Source organism: Fundulus heteroclitus, chromosome 2, assembly GCF_011125445.2.
Source record: "Fundulus heteroclitus isolate FHET01 chromosome 2, MU-UCD_Fhet_4.1, whole genome shotgun sequence".
NCBI lineage: Eukaryota > Metazoa > Chordata > Actinopteri > Cyprinodontiformes > Fundulidae > Fundulus > Fundulus heteroclitus.
In genome coordinates this window covers 23,490,411-23,508,936 of record NC_046362.1, presented here as the reverse complement: position 1 = coordinate 23,508,936, position 18,526 = coordinate 23,490,411, and the positions used below count along the sequence as shown (strand labels likewise).

Sequence of the window (18,526 nt, the reverse complement as noted above, 5' to 3'; positions counted from 1 at the left end):
GTACATTTAAAAAAATGCTATTTAAGCTATTTAAACAACAACACTAGAGGTGTGCATGTGCAGCAAACGGAAAGCAACAAGAAACGTGCACGCACATTGGTGTTTCGTCAGCGCATCACAGTGATTGCCGTTTGGGACAAGCAATAGATAAGGTGATACCCCTGGAATTTGAGGGGTTGGGGGGTGAGAACAATGTCAGGTTAATCAGAGTTTTTACAAGCCTGCAGCTATCACAGAGGTCTCATTTTTTAGCTCCTTTTTCTGAATACATAATGTATTGACTACTCTCAGGATGGAAGGACCATTTCACCCAGTATAACAAAAAGTGTTTCTGACCAGTATTACCAGCTATGGCTTTAATACACCACACGCCACTACTATGTGTAGCAAAACATCGAGAAGTCAGTTTCTCTAAATTGGGCACAAATATGGATATGTCTCTTTGTGACTAGCAGTCTGTTTACCAAGTGTAGTCCTCCCATCACACACTGTCAGCTCACACTCAGTGAGGACCATTTAATGGGTAAAGTTATCGGGGAAGTCTTTTATTCCCTTCTGACACAGTTACCAATCAAATCTCCCGATCTCCTGTTTCCAGGCTATTTCTATCACAAACAATAGCAGCATGTTCAATCCTTAGTAATCAAACAGTAAACATCCTTAGGACACTCTGTGAAAAATGAAACAAGTATTTATATTGCTCATGCAGATTGCCCTCCTAACCCATGCGGAGACCTCCGTCTTGTTTCATGATTGTTTCTTTGTGTAGTGGCGTATGTAATGCAAGTCTTTGTCCTTGCCCTAGACCTCAGGGTGCTTTTTTCCCCCCCTCTGCGTTATTAAGTATTTTAAATCATTTTGTTTTGCGGATACAATTACATTTGTTCTGTTTCCAGAGTGAATGCTCTCACAGAGAGGATTAAAACGATCTGGCTGTTTCACTCACTGTTCCTTTCAGTAGATTACATACACTAATCATCAGCATGAAGGTGACATTAGCGTACTGCCTTAACATGAGAAAACAGTTGCTATTCAACTCCCAAAAGCCTCTACAAACAATTACAGCTTAGTTCCCATCTCCAACATAGTACTGAACCCGCTCTCATAAAAATCTCCAATGATCTTCTGATGGCAGCTGACTCTGGTTTACTTTCCATTCTCATCCTCCTTGATCTGAGTGTGGCCTCTGGTACCATCCCTCAAACCATTCTCCTTAAGTTACCACCCCTCTTCTGTAACATCTGGTGTGTCTCAGGCCTCTGTCCTAGAAACCCTTAATCGCCACAACTGCCATAATTTTTACCTTCTTCTCCATGGCAATATTTTCTGTAAGTTTAACATCTATTTTCAATGCTACACAGATGATACCCACCTTATCTTATCCAGCGAACCCAGTTCTATACTCCTATCTAGGGATACAAACAAATAGTCAACTTGCGATTAATTGTCGATTAACGGTTTATTAGATTAAAGTTTGTTTCATCCGATTAACTGATAAGGTCAGCTTAGACTTTCTTTCCGTGATGTTGTATGACCACCATCCAGAAGAGGGCGCCGCCACTCATTCTAATGTGGAGTCAGAGCACAGTAGTGCAATCATGGTGGAAGCAATGTCGAGTGGTCCAGAGTGGGATTATTTTACGCTGTTTAATGATGACAAGGATGCAAAATGTACTTTATGTGGTTCCGGTTTTTTAAGGAAAACAAGTTACAACCTAAATTAAGTTACAACCTAAATTGCTCCCACCCAGCCGTGGCTAGATACATTAGCGGGGGCATTCCGCAAAAAATTGTAACATGATAGAAAAAAGCACGGTGATGATGATTCATCAGGATTTTAAGTGTTTCACATATTTTATTCTATACATCTTATTTGTTTCCAGTCAGTAACCTAATAGGTTCTTGTTTTGGAATAATTGATAACTATGTCTAAGTTTGATAATGTGTGATAGGGCTGGACGATAGTTCAATCAATAACAATATATATCAATCCATAAACGTATATCGATGACAGAAAAAAAAGGTCAATAAAAAGTTCAATAGAACAGATTTCCTTACTTATGCATTCTAGCCTATCATGTAGGTTAATACAACAGTCACTAATTCCTTCCAACCAATCACAACGCAGACTCAGGTACGCTCCGTCACCAAGCTCCTCCTCCTTCAGAGTTCAAAGCGCACATGTTCTGTATCTAAAAGTAAGTCGCTAAGCAATAGTATCAATTGTCCAGGGCTGCACTTAAAATATATATTTTGAATTTGTTGATAATTATCGTTATCGATCCAATAAGATTTCTCTTTTATCAATAAGTTATGCTTTTTTTCTATATCGTCCAGCCCTAATGTGTGAGAAAACCACTATTTGTTGCTTATTCAGTCAGTATTTAATACAGGTGGCACAATAAATTGTTAAAATTTAATGATGTGCCTCTTTTTAAATTCAGGATATTGTTAAAATCAGTTATTTATGTTATGGAAAGACCCTCTTGATACATGAGAAAACTCAGCTTTTTAAGAAAATGGCTGCTTAACAATTAAACATTAGTCAATTGATAAGATCAATCAACTTTAGATTAACGCATTAATCAATAACTTGCATCCCTGCTTCCAACCTCACCCCTCACCTACTATTTGAAATAACATCTTGGTTCACTTCAAACTTCCTAAAATCAAATAGGAATAACACTTCTTAGAAGGACAAAATCAGTATTACCCCAAAGAACCCACATTTTTCTCCCTCCATTGATTGCTGCTTAGTCTTCCCTCACCTCAGGATAACGGTCTGGGTGTAATTCTTGATAGTCCTCTATCTGTCACCTCTCACATTAATAATATTATCCGGTGTGCATATTTTCATCTACGCACCATTAATCTCCTCCATTGCTCCCTTTCCCCTAAATCCACCTCATTTCTTCTCTCAATGAAATCCAAATGTTCCAGAACTCAGGAGTTTGTGTCATCACCGGGACCTCTTGATTTCACCACATCAGCCTTGTTTTACAGCAGATTCATTGGTTCCCAGTAAAATTGAGACTTAAATTCAGAATCTTTCTGTTTATCCAATCGTTACTTATCTGATCTCCTTCAAGTTGCCCCGTCCTCTCGCTTCCTCAGATCTTCCTCCTCTATCCGCCTAACTGTTCCCTCTGTTTGCCTCAGCACCATAGGGAACAGAGCTTTCTACAGTCTGGCTCCCAAACTCTGGAACTGTCTCCCACCAGACTTCCGTAACAGTGACACTCTTCCCCTGTTCATATCCAGGCATAAAACCCACCTGTTCAAGACTGCTCATTATGATTGCACTATTCCATATAACTTATTTGATGTTTTTTATTTGTTGTTGTGGTTTTTGTGGTTTTCATTTGCACAGTAACCTTGACTTATATGAAAGGTGCTCATCAATAAAATGTATTGTAATTATAATTATTATTATTATTATTGTATTCATTTCAGACTTTTAATGTTTTTGATTTTTTTATGGTGAAACACTCATAAATGCAAATACATGTATTGAAAAATCAATTGCATTTCAGTTGTACACAATGTATTTTAAAAACAACAATTGGGTGAACAAGTTTGAATTTGTGAATTTTCTGTAATGCACGTATGGACAAAATTGTACATGTAGGCTCGAATATATGCAAATGGCCACACTAATATGTGGATAAATATCCCTGAAATAATTGTTTGTTCTGCCTTTTTAATAGCCTTTATAAAGGTGGTATCATAATTCTGGCTGTATATAGAACCACTCTTCTTATAAGCAATGTTAGAGTTAATTTAATTTCGTTGGTTCCCTCGCACGGACCTAACTTTTAAGCATAATACAAACATTTTTAATAGTGTTGATGTCAGTTATTCCAAAACCAGTTTTACCGTGTGTTTGGGATTGTTTTTCATAATGATCATGAAGTATTCAAGAATTGGGAGGCAGTCCTCCGTTTTTACTATTTCACCAACTTTGTGCAATCTATCCATCTTTTTTGTAATAGTTTTTTTATCGGTTAGCAACAGACCCACACAATGAAACTTGCATCACAATAGAGGACATTTGAGAAAATTTTCTTAAGGTTGAAAGTTTTTCTTTAACTCATTCAAACTTTCTTCTTCCAACTGTGACCAAATATATTAATCTTTGTGTGGTTAAGCAATACATTTGTTTTCCAAAAGGCAGATGGCTTGTCCATATGAGCAGCTGCAAATTCAGTGGAGCTTGAAGGTGTCAGTTTTGGAGCAGGTGCCTTTTTTCTTGGTTGACACCTTTTCAGTCTACATATGTTAGGGCTAAAAACTCTTTCTTGTGGGCAGTGATACTTCACGTTTATGACCGGAGCCCCTGTGGATCGTGGGGTCTTACTGAACTTATCAATTTTGTTTTAACTCAGGGTGGCAGATTGAGGCAGATGAATGAAACTTTGCATAAATTTTAAATTTCAATAAGACATTGATTCCAAACATACACCAGAACTATTTTAAGTGTTTGTAAAACTCTTATCGTAATTAAAATTGTAATAGACAAAGCAGGCTGACATTAAGCTTCTGAAGGTTTAAAATTAAGGAGCTTGTTGAAGGCTACAAGTGAGTGGTCAAGATGCAACTTGCTAAGGGATCTTAAACCCAATATTAGTGAGGACATACCATATTTTTTGCACTATAAGTCGCACTTTTTGTCATAGTTTGGCCGATCCTGCGACTTATAGCCTGGTGCGACTTATGTATGTTTTATTCCTTTTTATGAGGCATTTTTTGACTGATGCGACTTATATTCCGGAGTGACTTACAGTCCGAACAATACGGTATGTTTATATTTGTATATATGTTTGAGTTTGTACGTCTTAGAGAATATCCTCAAAAAAAGTCTTGTTTTTAAAATTCATCGAAGTAGTTGGTCGTTTGATGATCCAACGGTTTAAATAAATCTTTTCAAAGACCAAAACTAACATAACATTTACCCCCATGATGAGTGTGCGCAAACTAAATAACATATATATATATATATATATATATATATATATATATATATATATATATATATATATATATATATATATATATATATATATATATGGGAACTTATATATAACTTATATATATATATATATATATATATATATAAATATAAATTATATATAGGTTCCCATGACTAATAATAAATATTAATACATGTTTGTATCTTATGTTTAATGTATATGTTGTACTTTGAAGAACTCTAAATAGTACATGAGACACTGTCCTGCATCGGAGAGATGAAGCAAATTATATATTTTTTTTATTTTTCAACATCTCGCATTTTCTCTCTAGTTATTACTTTTTGAACCCAGCTGGGGCCATGTTTTTCCTCATTTCTAGTCTTGTTTGACACTGCAATCACATCAGTAACAGAACATTAGTAACAACAAATATGATGAGAGGGCAGCAGTGTAAACTGTGATTTTTTTCCCTCTGCGTGGGTGTATTTATTTGTATGCGCTTTGTCTGTGTGTCTGGATACTCCAGGTCCTGTGGGCGCAACAGCAAGTGGTGAAAAGAAGAAAGAAGAGGGACATCTTTGAAGACCCCACAGACCCAGATTTCCCCAAGCAGTGGTACCTGGTGGGTTCTGGTCTCTCTTCTTATTTGTATATCTAATTAAGATGTAATAGATATGTCCTAAATGACAATTGACTTTATCTTATATGTAGTTGTATACTTATTTCATGACTGAAGCACAGTACAGTACATAGAAATTTACAAAGACATTTAAATATAAAGTCAAAATGCTATATAATCATGTGTATGTATTTTGTCAAAACTCTTTCTTAATTTATTCAGATGATTTTGTATTTATTTTTGTATGGGTAAACTATTATAATTTTGTTTGTCATCAGTGAAATAACCATAAATTGTCTCCCTATGCTTCAAGCTAAGCCATGCATCTGTCATTTTGATCACCAACAAGAGTTTTGAAGTTAAATCTATAATTCAGTACATTTTAGGATGCTGGCTGTATCCGTATCTCCTGTAAAACATTGATACTTTTTGTTGCCAGTGCCATGTCTTTTTTATTATTCACAGCCTTTCTTAGAAATGCTTGAATCCCCCCCATCTCTCCTTTTTGTTCTTCTTCATTTACCTTAAACTGCTGTCACTACGACAGACCATTCGTGACTTAAGACAACGGGGACTTAAAGTCGTGAAACCACCTCTGATGTTCAGCATTAGACTTTTAAATGTCTGACTGTCTTAACATTCTTTTCCTTTTAAAGTATTCTGCACAACTGGGACTGCTGAAATAAGAGGATAATAAGCTTTTTTAGTCTGAGGCACATGCCACTATTGCAGTCTTGGCATTATAACCATAATACAGTTTTTACGATTATTTTAATTTGTGTATTTAGATTGATTTAAAGCTGTAAAGAAGTATTTGCCCCCTTTAATTTTGAATGTTTAAGCTTTTTCATTTTCAGAGTTAATACAAAAAGATGTTTGCTTATGTTAGTTTTGTTTAAGCAGAAAAGCTGTGTAGACCAAACTGGCCCTATGTGAAAAATAAAACTCCTTCCTAAACCTAAAACAATGGTTGTTGGTTGAAACAACTGCCATCAAACATTCACAATGAATGCCAATTAGTCGCAGTGGAGGAATTTTGACCTGCTCTTCTTTGCAGCATTGTTTTATTTCCCTCACATTGGAGGATTTTTTTTAACATCAATGACTTCTGTAAGGTCACACCTTAACTAAATAAGTGAGTAAATTTAATTTAGATAGTATCTTAAGCATCTAATTTGGATTAGTGCGTACTTTCACTAGGCTACTCCCAAAACCTTAATTTAGCTCTTTTTTTTTTTACTTTCAGATGTGGGCTTGCAGGTGTTCTTCAGATCACCAGCTGCATAACCCAAGAAAGTTCAAGTTTAAGGTCCCGAATTTAGAGAATCCTTCTCTCCTAGAACTCATGCTTCCAATATTTAGAGCAAATTGCCCAAATTCCAAAAGCAGACATGCAGTGCAGACCATCCCACTACCACCACCATGTTTGAGTGTTGGTTTTCTTGACTGCTCTGTTAGTGTTACTATATAAAATCCTTGGCAACATCAAGATATTTATTTTATTTTTATTTTTTTAGTTCTTGAGTGCTTTGTTTTCCTCTCCTTTCTAGCTCAGTCTTCCACTTTTAGAGACTTTGTTTCTTATCTCTTCCCCAATTTATTTAGGTTGAGATACAATGTGTTGCTTTCCGAGATCTTTTATTCAATTTTGTCTTGTCGAATGTTCCAAAAAAGTAAAAAAAAAAAAAAAAAAAAAAATGGTGGATGGTTCTGTTTGAATGATTTCTTGATACCAGTTGGGATTGTGAATCGTTTTTCAGTCACTTTGTTGTTTCATAGAGCATTAACAAATTGAACTGGTGATATTAGGACATTGCTTTTTAGGGATTCTAAAACAATTCATATTTAAGGCGACTGTGGCTCAGTGGGTAAAGTAGTCATCTTGCAGTCGGAAGATTGTGGGTGTGATTCCAGCGTCCTCCTGTCACATGTCGATGTGCCCTTGGACAAGATACTTAACCCAAAATTGCACACCGATCTCCATATTGGTGTACAAAGTGTGCCGTTGGGTAAATGCAGCTGTAGTGTAAAGCGCTTTGAGCGGTCGTTTTGACTGGAAAACTGCTTTATAAAATCAGTCAATTTACCATTTGATTTGAGGAGTGTCTCCTTGCACTGCAATCCTACAAAAAAATACAAATAAAACTGAGAGAAGATCCAACATTTATCGAATGAGACATTTACGTGATCACCTGGCTCTGAGTTGACTTTCATCCACAAAGATAGATGACTGAAATTAAAAATAAATAAGACCTATGTGAATTGTAGGAACAACTACATGGAGAGGAGCAGTGCAGTTTGAGCAGGTTGTCTTTCTTTTCTCTGAGTCTACATGAGTCTATCTTTAACCACCTCTTCCACCTACAGGGCTTACTTTTCTTCCTACCTCTCACAGTATGACTTTCAGCAACCACTCTGTAAAACCCCTTTTTGTGTCCCTCTCCTTCCACTCAAAGGCTCACAGACTGTTATTTACGTCAAGCGGCAAATACTTTCAAAAAGATTGGTGAAGTGCGATAAGTTGCCTTTCCTTTTTACTGTTTTGTACCTTGGTGTTATACATAGCTGTGTTTTTCTGTGTTGTAAGTATAAGGTTTTTTTGAGGATGATTTGAGCTTTTCTGTCACTGACGAACACTTTCTAGCGGTTTTTGTTTGAGACATGTGGCTGAAAGCAAATTGACACCTGAACAAAAGGCTTTTGTCTCTTTCAGTCCAATCCAACACATCAAGACTTGAATACGAAAGCAGCCTGGGCTCAAGGCTACACTGGGAGAGGTGTAGTGGTGACCATTTTGGATGATGGTATTGAAAAGGACCATCCTGACCTCATCAGCAATTATGTAAGTTAAAAATGCTTTAATGCACAGGTGCAACTGCAGCTGGATGTGTCCCACATCATCAACCACAGTGTATTCAGATAAACTGATAAACTTCACGAGTATCTTCTGTTTTTATTAACAGTAATAAAAACAGAGGAGGCGCCTGCTGGTTTGTGCAGAGTTAAAACTGAAAGCTCTGCACTGCTGACATTATGGTCAAGATGTTAATAATGAATACGTTACATCTGTCTCAGCAGACATGTTTTATTTATTTTCACTGCATGTATGCAGCAGAATGTAACACTATGCAAGATTAACGGGTTAGTAACATGTATTTTTAGTGTCATAAAGCGGCCCTTTACCACGGACCAATCTAACCTGCTCTGCTTGAGTTCTTTATTGCATAAGCTCCAGACTGTCATCAAAAAGGCAACATTTTACAAAAACTCTAATTTACAGAACACACGTGAATGATAAAGGTTCCAAACAACATCAAACAGTGGTTTACAAATCCATATTCAGCATAAACTTCTCTAATACAGGAATGATCAGTTCAAGCATTTTTAGTTTTAGAAGAGAAGAAAACTAAATTGCTTCCATCTTACATGGGGAATTTTAAAATAGCCCCTTAATCCAGCGCTGCAAATTAGAAAGAAATTTAACCCTAACCCTTATCTGCTTACACTGTGCATAACACAGGGGGACCCACTCCATATTGACTAGTTGTGCAAATAAGCAATAGAAAAGCTTAAATGGAACTTGTTTGTCCGTTGCTTATGGCACTCCACAGCCTGTGGCGCCCTGGGCGGCTTGCCATATTGCCCATATGAAAAGCACTTATTGCAATTGCTAGTTAGCTAATTAATATGTCATAGCTATATGACATATTAATTAGGAATATAGTAGTTTACTGAACAAAGTTGTTGTTGGATAATATAAACTAGTATAAAATATTACATTTCTGGCATCATTACTACCAGTGTTAATCTTTGTTGTTGTTTTTTTTTTTTTTTTTTGGTAATTAGTGGCCTTTTTATTGAAAGTAGGCGCTGACAGGAAAGGAGTACTGAGAGAGGGGGAAGACATGTGGTAAAGGACCTCAGGTCAGAATCAAACCCGGGTCAGCTGTGTCAGGGAATTAAGGTGCCTCCATACTTGGGTCGTGCTCACTACCCCTGCATCATCGCAGCACGCCCCTCTGTGTATGTTTTAATGTTTTTGTCTGGTTTATACTTCCTTTTATTTAGAACGTTTCAGATATATATATATCTGGGGATTAATTTGGACTCGAAACGAAAGTTTGATTCTCATGTTCCGAAACTATCCAAGACTATGAAAATGAACCATTCAAGGTCTAAGGCCTTTTTGGGGCAAATTTACGCCTGGACTTTTTTAATTTAATCCTGGTGTTATAACACCATCTTAAAAGTTTCAGTCAAAGGGTATGCATCCTTTTTTCAAGTATAAGCTGAACTTTAATAATATAGAAACTGTGGAGTGCTCATAAGAATGTACTAAAAGATAAAGAACCAGAAATACAAAGAAAAGTCTTAGGCGGAAATTATACTTACAAAGTTTTATTGATAAACACACATCAAACATCAATTAACAAGCAGAAAAACAGCTGAAATATAATCTACATGGTTTACTTGAACATGGTCTACTGGAAGAAAAAAAGGCACACATTTTTATCCAAGTCTCTACCGAATGCTGCTGGCAGTCAAAAAAATGTTCCTATCAGCTATCAGGCACAGGGAGACATCACAAAAATGCTTTTCCAGGGTGTGGACTGCAGCTTCTTGTGCTTGGTCAACCATAGCTCACACTTCTCCTCCCATGGGATGCACGCTTGCTGGGATCATCCCGTGGAGAACAGGGCACTGGAAATTGTTCCCCTGATGCTTTGGGCATACCTCTGACACATCACTATTACAAATGAGGGGGGGAAAGTTATCTTGTGCAATTTGCAGTACTAATTGACTTATAATAATTTTATAGGCACCATTTCTTTTTTTAAGGCCAAACGTGTGAAAAAGAAAAACTACTACTAGAAATTTGGGTGTTACATGGTCTATCCACATAACATTGTATTTATGTGCACAATACTTGGATAAACTCTGGAAACCAAACTTTCTCTAATAGATAAAAGAGCAGAATGCATCATTGTTTTATGCAGATATTCTGTGAATTTATATATTTGAATTTGTTATTTATTGTATGTAAAAATTAGGTTACTTACTATTCAATTGGATCCAGACGCACAAGGTAATCCAGCTCCTCGTCTCTCTAAGACCGGTGTGTCTTCTTCTGCTAACCGACGCTTCTGTATTAGTTGACCCCACAGGCTGTGATACCATTTCCAGTTCAGCAAATACTTTCATGAAGTCAGATAAATCTATCCAGTAAATGTATTACAATCTGTATAATTACGCACAATAAACCTTCATAAAGGGCTGTTGTTTTGCTGACTTGATCTCAGTTAGCCATAGCCTTTTATGGCGTCTTACAAATTCCTGCTAGCATGTCCGGTCGAAGCAAGCTAATATCTTGTCGTGTAATACTCTTTGGGATACGCATTTTGCGCTCTGATTGGAGAACCATGCGCTGCATCACCAAGCCGCATACTAGGATTGGACACGGATTTTCACCCGCTCTCTACATGGGTTAGGGAGAGAAACGGTATCAGTGGAAAGACTAATATCTCTCGTTTCAAATGCAGAAAAAGTACATTGATAGCTTTTATGGATCAAAAGTTACACGCAAAAATGTACAACATACTCTGTGAGTCGTATACGACCTCATAGAGCTCGAAGGGTTATTAACCTGAACTGTTTATGCTTGATTAGACCATCTATATCCACCAAAGCTGCTCAAATGTATGTACGTGTGATAATGACATTATGTACGTGTGATAATGACATTATCACACGTACATACAGCTGAATTATCTGGGGCCAGGCTTCAAAATCTGTCATAAAGCCATTATTCACAATATACAAGCAAATTTTAAAAGTATTTGATCAGAAACATTTGGTCAATCGGCATTTTCATTCAAAGGATCACAGTTATGGAAACCCTCTACCACATGGTAGAGACATCAGGCTTTTCTCAACAAAACTGAAGCATTGGCTGAAAAAACATTAACACTGTGAACAGGAATAATCTGATTTGAAGATGTGTTTTCTTTATGTATTTTACCTTTGCAGTGTGATTGGTAATTTTATAGTCCTTTTATGTGGGTCATAAATTTGTAACTTTGAATTTGCCCAAGCAATTTTACATTTTTAATTTGTTCTCCTGGATCAAAAGCCTTACTAGGGACGGGGGCTGAAAATTAGCATTCTGCTAGAAGCGCTATGTATGCTACATCAGTTGCCTATCAGTAACAATGTCTTAGTTCTACTGTCCCTGTTAAAGTAAGGAAAATTAAATGAAATCATCTGTATTTCCAAGTCTAAACCCTGCGCTTGGCTGCTGCTGCAAATAAATAGAGCTCTGCCCTCTGTTGCAAACCTGCCTGTGTAATGAACGTGGCTGGCCGACAGACCTGGACCACCAGGCCGTTTATATGAATTGAGTTTACACAGACATGATCCTCCTTATATTAGGCAAACGGTGTTCAAACAATCAATTGGCTGCGATTCCACGGGAGAACAGTAAAGTGTAATTTTCTGTTGGAACCCACTAACTCAACGATGAGGCAACAACACTCTTCTTTCACTTTTTAACCAAAGTGAAATGTCTCCATTTCCATGACTAGACGGCTGGAAATGAGAATGAGCTGAATGAATCCGCTGTTCTCTCACAAAGCGTGCTCCCAACACAGAGGCTATAGTTTCTTTTAGGGAGAACTAGTTTGGCACAACACCAGACGACTCCCGACATCTGTGTGCATGTGTGCCGGTTACTAAAAACATACGTTCAGTCAGAGCTTCCACATGACAGATAATAAAGTCTGGAATGACAGCTTTGTTTTCTAATCAAGTTGTTAAATTCCTCAGCTTTCTGATAACAGCAGTGTGTATATTCTTGCCATGAAAATCTGATGCTAATCAACCAATAGGGAGCCGTTGTCCCCTTAAGACCCGCCCCCTCCGAATTTGCTTAATACGCCAGAAATGCATACAGAATTTGAAAAAAAAAAGACAGGCAAAAATAAATGGAGTTGAAGAAGTAGTCCTGTAGTCCAGCGTTACAGCTGGACTACAGGTTGAAAGAGGCAGGGCTTGTCACACAACTTGTTTTGGTCTACAGACAGTTCTCAAGCACCACCTAATGGTGAAACATCGCTTATTGCTCCTTTAAAAATGTCACATTTTGATTCATGGATGTTGGTCAATGCCTTTGTCTAATTGGTGCCCCGCAGGAACCGCTGTTCCAGCGGGGCACCAATTAGACAACACACAGCTGGCTTAACACTGTGCAACCACAGTATTGACTGGTCTGGAAGGCACGATCACGTATCTCCTATGTTAGCCTAACTAATTTCTCTTCCTGTGAAATTCTGGATCACATTTAAAATCCTACTTATCACAGATAAAGCGCTTAATGGCCAGTTTTCATCTTACATTAAAAAAAAATCTCATTATTCCTTATCACCACACAATAAGTCAATGCTCTCAGAGCAATGGATTTCTTCCTCTCTGACTTTTTAAGTCCAGTCTGGGAGGCAGAGAGTTCAGCTCACAGGATCCTTTCATGGAGATCAAGCTTCCCAGTCTGGGATAACTGTAATAAAAAACTCAGCTTTTTATGATCTGGTTTAAAAGCCATCTGCCTTGTTGCCTTTATATTTCTTTATAATTAATTGATTTTCTAAGAGGTATCTAGCAAACTTATCTATACCCCTTTTAGATTTTTTTCTTGATAGGCCAACACAACGTGGTTCAAAATTGTGAAGTGGAACAGAAATTAGTAGCCCAACACCTGATCAATACTTTGTAGGACCCAATTATGCTGCGCTTACAGCTGAAAAGGTCTCGGGGTATGATTCCACTAGTTTGCACATCTAGAGAATTTAGTTTCTTTGCAAAATACCTCAAACCATCTGTGGACATCATTTTTCAAACCTTTCCACAGATGTTCAATTTGATTTAGAGCTGGGCTTTTCAAACACACACTATTATAGCTTAAAAATATGGAATATTGCAGAAGATTTCCACTTTTTTGTCAGTCATATTGTATATATACATTGTTGCACATAGAGTGAAATATTTCAAGCATTTATTTCTTGTCACTCGGATGTTTCTGATTTACATATAATAAAATTTCTCAGAGAATTTGTGAAAAGGTTATAGCATATTTATAGAAAATTGAGTAAAAGGAAAAGGTGTGGTAGAAAAAGTTCTACCAGCAATAGGGATTGAGAGTGTTGTCCAGCAAAATCCATTCAAGAATTTGGGGAAGATTTAGATGGAGCCACAGAAGTTGCATTCCACTTGTCAAGTGACTCCTGAACCAGAGACGATGTCAGAAGTGTCTTACCTGGGCTAAGGAGAAAAAGAAATGGACTGTTGCTCAGTGGTCCAAAGTCCTCTTTTCAGATGAAAACAAAGTTTGCATATCACTTAGTCCCAGAGACTGGAGGAAGACCGGAGAGGCACTGAATCCATGTTGCTTGAAGTAATTAGTGACGTTTCCACAGTCAGTGATAATATGAGGAGCTGTGTTATCCGCTATTGTTGGTCCACTGTGTTCTTTGAAGTCCACAGTCAACTCAGATATCTACCAGGAAATTCCAGACCGCTTTATGGAAGACAAAGACGAGCGGCACCAGTCCCAAGTGATGGGAGACAGAAAAATAACATCACTTTCAGAAAGTGTCTCTCACCCCATTTATGAAGTTGGTGCTGAACTGGAGAGCTCCTTCAGTGACAGACTGCTGCATCCTGGGTGCACAAAGGGGCATCATCACAGACCCTTCCTCCCAGCAGCTGTTAGACTTTACAACCATCTTAACAATATTGCAATAAATTTTTACATCCCTGCTGTTACTTACACAGTTTTACCATTCTGGTAAATAGTATGTTGCTTTTTTACGCTCAACTATACACTACTAGTCAAAAGTTTCCTCCTTTGCAAAACATGCACATTTTGTACAATTTTCTTAAGTATCCTACTCAATTGGACTTCTTTTTTAAGTCTGTGTATGCACATTTTAATAACTGTAAAGAAATGTCTGCTGTTGTAAATCTGCCCTTACTGTACACTCTATTATTCCTTATTTTTTTGTTTTGATATTTTTCACCTTCCTGTGAATTTGCACTGGACAATTAATTGCATTTGCATTATAATCTCAATTTTATTAAACACAATTTCCAAATCGCAGAGGTCTGCAATTTTTGGCTATGTAACAATTAATAGAAAAGACACAACCTTTACGTGTCCATAATACGTTTAAGGTGGGTTATGCCTCTACATGGAAGGGAAGAGAGTTGCAGCAGAGAGATAATGTCATTTTATTATTTGTTTTAGAGTTTATATAATCCGTACTTGTTTACCAGAAACTTTCAGGAATCTCACCATAGGATTAAGTACTGGTCAAACTATTTAGTACATAGACTTGTTTGTTGGTTGCACTTTGCACTATATGTTCAACAAGGATTGATGTCCAAATCAATTAAAAGCTATTCTCTTGAATAATATTCTGATTAACAAAACAGTTAAATTTCTTGTTTTAAATATCTACAGGCCATTTTTGTTGCTTGTGGCTAATAAATTAAATCCAATCCAATTGTGGTCCAAATTAAATCGCAGTTATTGTTGAAATATATTTTAGATTTCAAAATTGTACAGCCCTACTGTGAATATGCACCCTTCGGTATGCCTGCTGGTGGTACACCAGAATTTCCGCACTGAGGGATAACAAAATATATTTCTATTTTGTTCTATTCTATTGATGCAACAATTCAGGCAAACAGAGGCCCAGCCAAGTATGGAGTGCAAAGAAATGGACATGCTTTTCAGAAGCCTGACTTTTCTGATTAAATATTCTTTTTTATTTTAACATTCAAATTTTCTGAGGCAGAATTTAGGATTTCATTATCTGATTTCATTATCATAAAAATTACAAGAAATGAAGGCTTGAAATATTTCACTCCATTTGTAATGAATGTATTTGACTGATATGTTTCACTTTCTGAATGAGTGACCAAAATATTAAACATTTTCACAATATTATTCTTTGCTGTACTTGTAAATGTACTTTGATCTAAACCATTGCATTGCAACTCTGGGTCCTTGTTCAGGGCCGTTGTCATGCTGGAGGGTGAATATCTGACGGTTTCAAACCTTCTGCAACTTCTGCAGGTTTTCTCCCAGTATTGTCCTGTGTTTTGCTCCTATCATCTTCCCATGTAGCTTTGTGACAAACCTTAAACTTCCATTGGCTTTTTTAGCAATGTTTTTTCTTTCCATAAATTCACAAAGGCCAGATTTGTGTAGTGAATAGCTGGTTCTTCTACCTGAGCTCTGGATCTCTTCAGCTTCCACTTCGAAATGATGGACTACTTTGTAACTCTCACACACATCCTAATAAAAAACTACTGAAATTTGTGGTTGTATAGAAAAAGCTTAAAGGGTATTGAATCATTGCAAGGCACATTTTCTGATGTATTTAATCAGTTGTCTTGTTTCATCTCTTTATGTGTGTTCTTTTAAGCCTAGCCTCTGTGCAAGATTTTGGGTTGCTTTGAGCTCAAATAGCACTGTATGAAAGAATGTGATTGACTGATGAAAAGTGAAGTGGATAACACACTGTGCCTTGTGTGCAGCATACAGCTACCTTTATAAATCCATAAAACAAATTCAGTCAAAAATCCAAGTAGAAAGGGGTAAAAGAAGGTTAATTAAACTCCTGAGGAGAAATTTGAAATGACTTAATTGTTATACTTTTTCACATCTCTTTTAGGACCCTGAGGCAAGCTACGATGTTAATGACGGAGATGCTGACCCCCAACCGAGATACACACAGCGAAATGAGAATAGGTAATTCAGAAGCACCCACAATGAAACATGAAGGATTAATTTTGCATGAAGATTTTTCAGGGCAGTCTTAATTTTTCACCAAACGGTACTACGAGACTGTAAACCTTGCAGCTCAAGCTATTTCAAAGGTATTTACACTTAGAAACATGAAAGATTATTCCCTTTTTTTCGTTTTCTTTTTTTTTTTTGTTGCATCTGTACAAAAGCCCAGTTCCTGTAGCTTACTTTCATGGTCAAGTCCGTACAGCCGCTGCAGCCACCTCCTCAGATTTGTGCCAAAACTGTTTGTGTTTGTTTCCTTTGCTTCATGTGATTCACAGTTTTCTCCTTCCAGCCCTCGGTAATCACACTGAAGCATGTTTGTCCCCATTTAAGTCATGCAAAGCCAAAGCTCCACTAATGACCAATCCAGAATATCCATCTACTCCACTTTTCACATTTTCAAAAAAAATACCATGGTCTCCTGCCGATGAGAAGCTACTCCCACCTCCAAAATGCACAGCAGGATTTGCTCCGCTCTATTTTCTAGGACGCCTGCCACTAAGCCTTTTTTATTTTATTTTCTCTTGAGGCTTTAAAGTATAGAAGTTGACTTGCATTTGGTCAGAGGCGTTGTAATAGTTTAAAAACACACACACAGTTATTGTATTAGAGTAAAATGGTTGTTACTTGTATAATGTTCATGTGTTTAAACATACTGTCCAGCCTTTAAAAATTGCTCGGTCTCATGTTAGTTAGTTACTGCTAGTTACCGCTAGTTTTTTAGTTTGATTTCCTGTCTTGCTGGAAATCTTTAGTTAAATGACAAAAATTCACCTCGTGCATTTTCATCGGTCTCCTGGCGACGTCACTGAAGGTGTTAACCCACAGGGTTGTGTTGCTAATGATGTGTCTCTATGGATAAGAAAAGTCAGATGTTCCCAGTTGGAAAAATAACAAGGTTGCCCCTTAGAGTCGGATTCCAACTGGGAAGGTTTAGCCTTGCTGAGTATCCCTGGGTTTTAAATGGAGCATGGCTGGTGCACATACAGCTGAATGCTTAAAAAATGTTTATAACATCTTCTGATGGTTTGTAACAGCGGCGCACATAATGCCCTAACATACACTTTTGTAAACATATTCCTTTTTTGTTTGAATGCAAGAAATGGAGATAATTGTGTTGTTATTCTTTTGTATTACTATTTGCAGTTGGCACTTTTTTGTTGCAAACAGTAGCACACTGAACTTAGGTGCAATGTTATTCCCTGGTCTTACTTATGAGACAAGTTGATCACAGCATAAAGTACTGTTACTGTGCTCAAAGTGCTGTTCATGCTTTTTCTATATTGTTATTAACATTTGTTTTTCAGTGGGATTTATTTGTATTCCCTACAACTGCAATGAAACTCCTGAGCCTTATGTAAGAACTGCACAGATTTATGGATAATTTCACAGATTTCACACACACAAAAAAAACAGCTGAGTGAAATGGCCGGATTTGCTGGTAAAAGCAAAACTGCTGCATCATTTGCCATAACTTTGAAGAATGATGGCAAAGCATTGGGCACCTTTTTTATGCAGTTTTCAGGAAGCCTAATATATCTTACAGCGGATTTGTATGTCATTTTTATGACTGCTGTTCTGGTGTTACATTCACAGGCTCATAAAAGTGGACAGACATGTTTAAAAATTCTGTGTTTTTAAGACTTCAGAAATTGAGGCCATGAATCACTCCAAGTTTGTTCTACATTCAGTCTTACACATATCATGTACTGTTTAACTAGACAAACTAACAAATCTGCTGTTGGAAGAAAATGTAAGAAATTAAAAATGGGCAAATAGTGGTCTTTGGAAGGAAACTGTCAGCATCCCACATTTTGATGTAATAATATTTCCCAAATCCAAAATAGAGCTCTTATCTAGGAGTATTTTCTGTATGAAAGAAAAGTTAGAAGGTAATGGCAGTTCCTTTAGTGACTTCATCTAGGAGAGAAAGCTCTGCACTTTGACCATTCCAAAATGGTAAATTTCTTCTTTTGAAATCCTTTTTTTGTTGATCGGGATGAATGATTGGATTCACGGTGGCGGTAAAAATGAAATCGTTTTTCATCCTCCTGTTGAAGGACGATCATTGTCCTCATCACTGTTTGC

The 18,526-nt window shown here is 37.1% G+C and overlaps 1 protein-coding gene across 2 annotated transcripts in view; it reads left to right on the top strand.

Annotated features, from left to right (window-relative positions):
• furinb (furin (paired basic amino acid cleaving enzyme) b) overlaps window positions 1–18,526 on the top strand; it is a 182,075-nt gene that overhangs the window by 79,244 nt on the left and 84,305 nt on the right. For both annotated transcript variants that reach the window (XM_012853286.3, XM_021311003.2), the window contains exons 4-6: window positions 5,497–5,592; window positions 8,303–8,431; window positions 16,320–16,396. In XM_012853286.3, coding sequence (XP_012708740.2) covers window positions 5,497–5,592; window positions 8,303–8,431; window positions 16,320–16,396 — 302 coding nt within the window. The remainder of the gene's footprint in view (window positions 1–5,496; window positions 5,593–8,302; window positions 8,432–16,319; window positions 16,397–18,526) is intronic.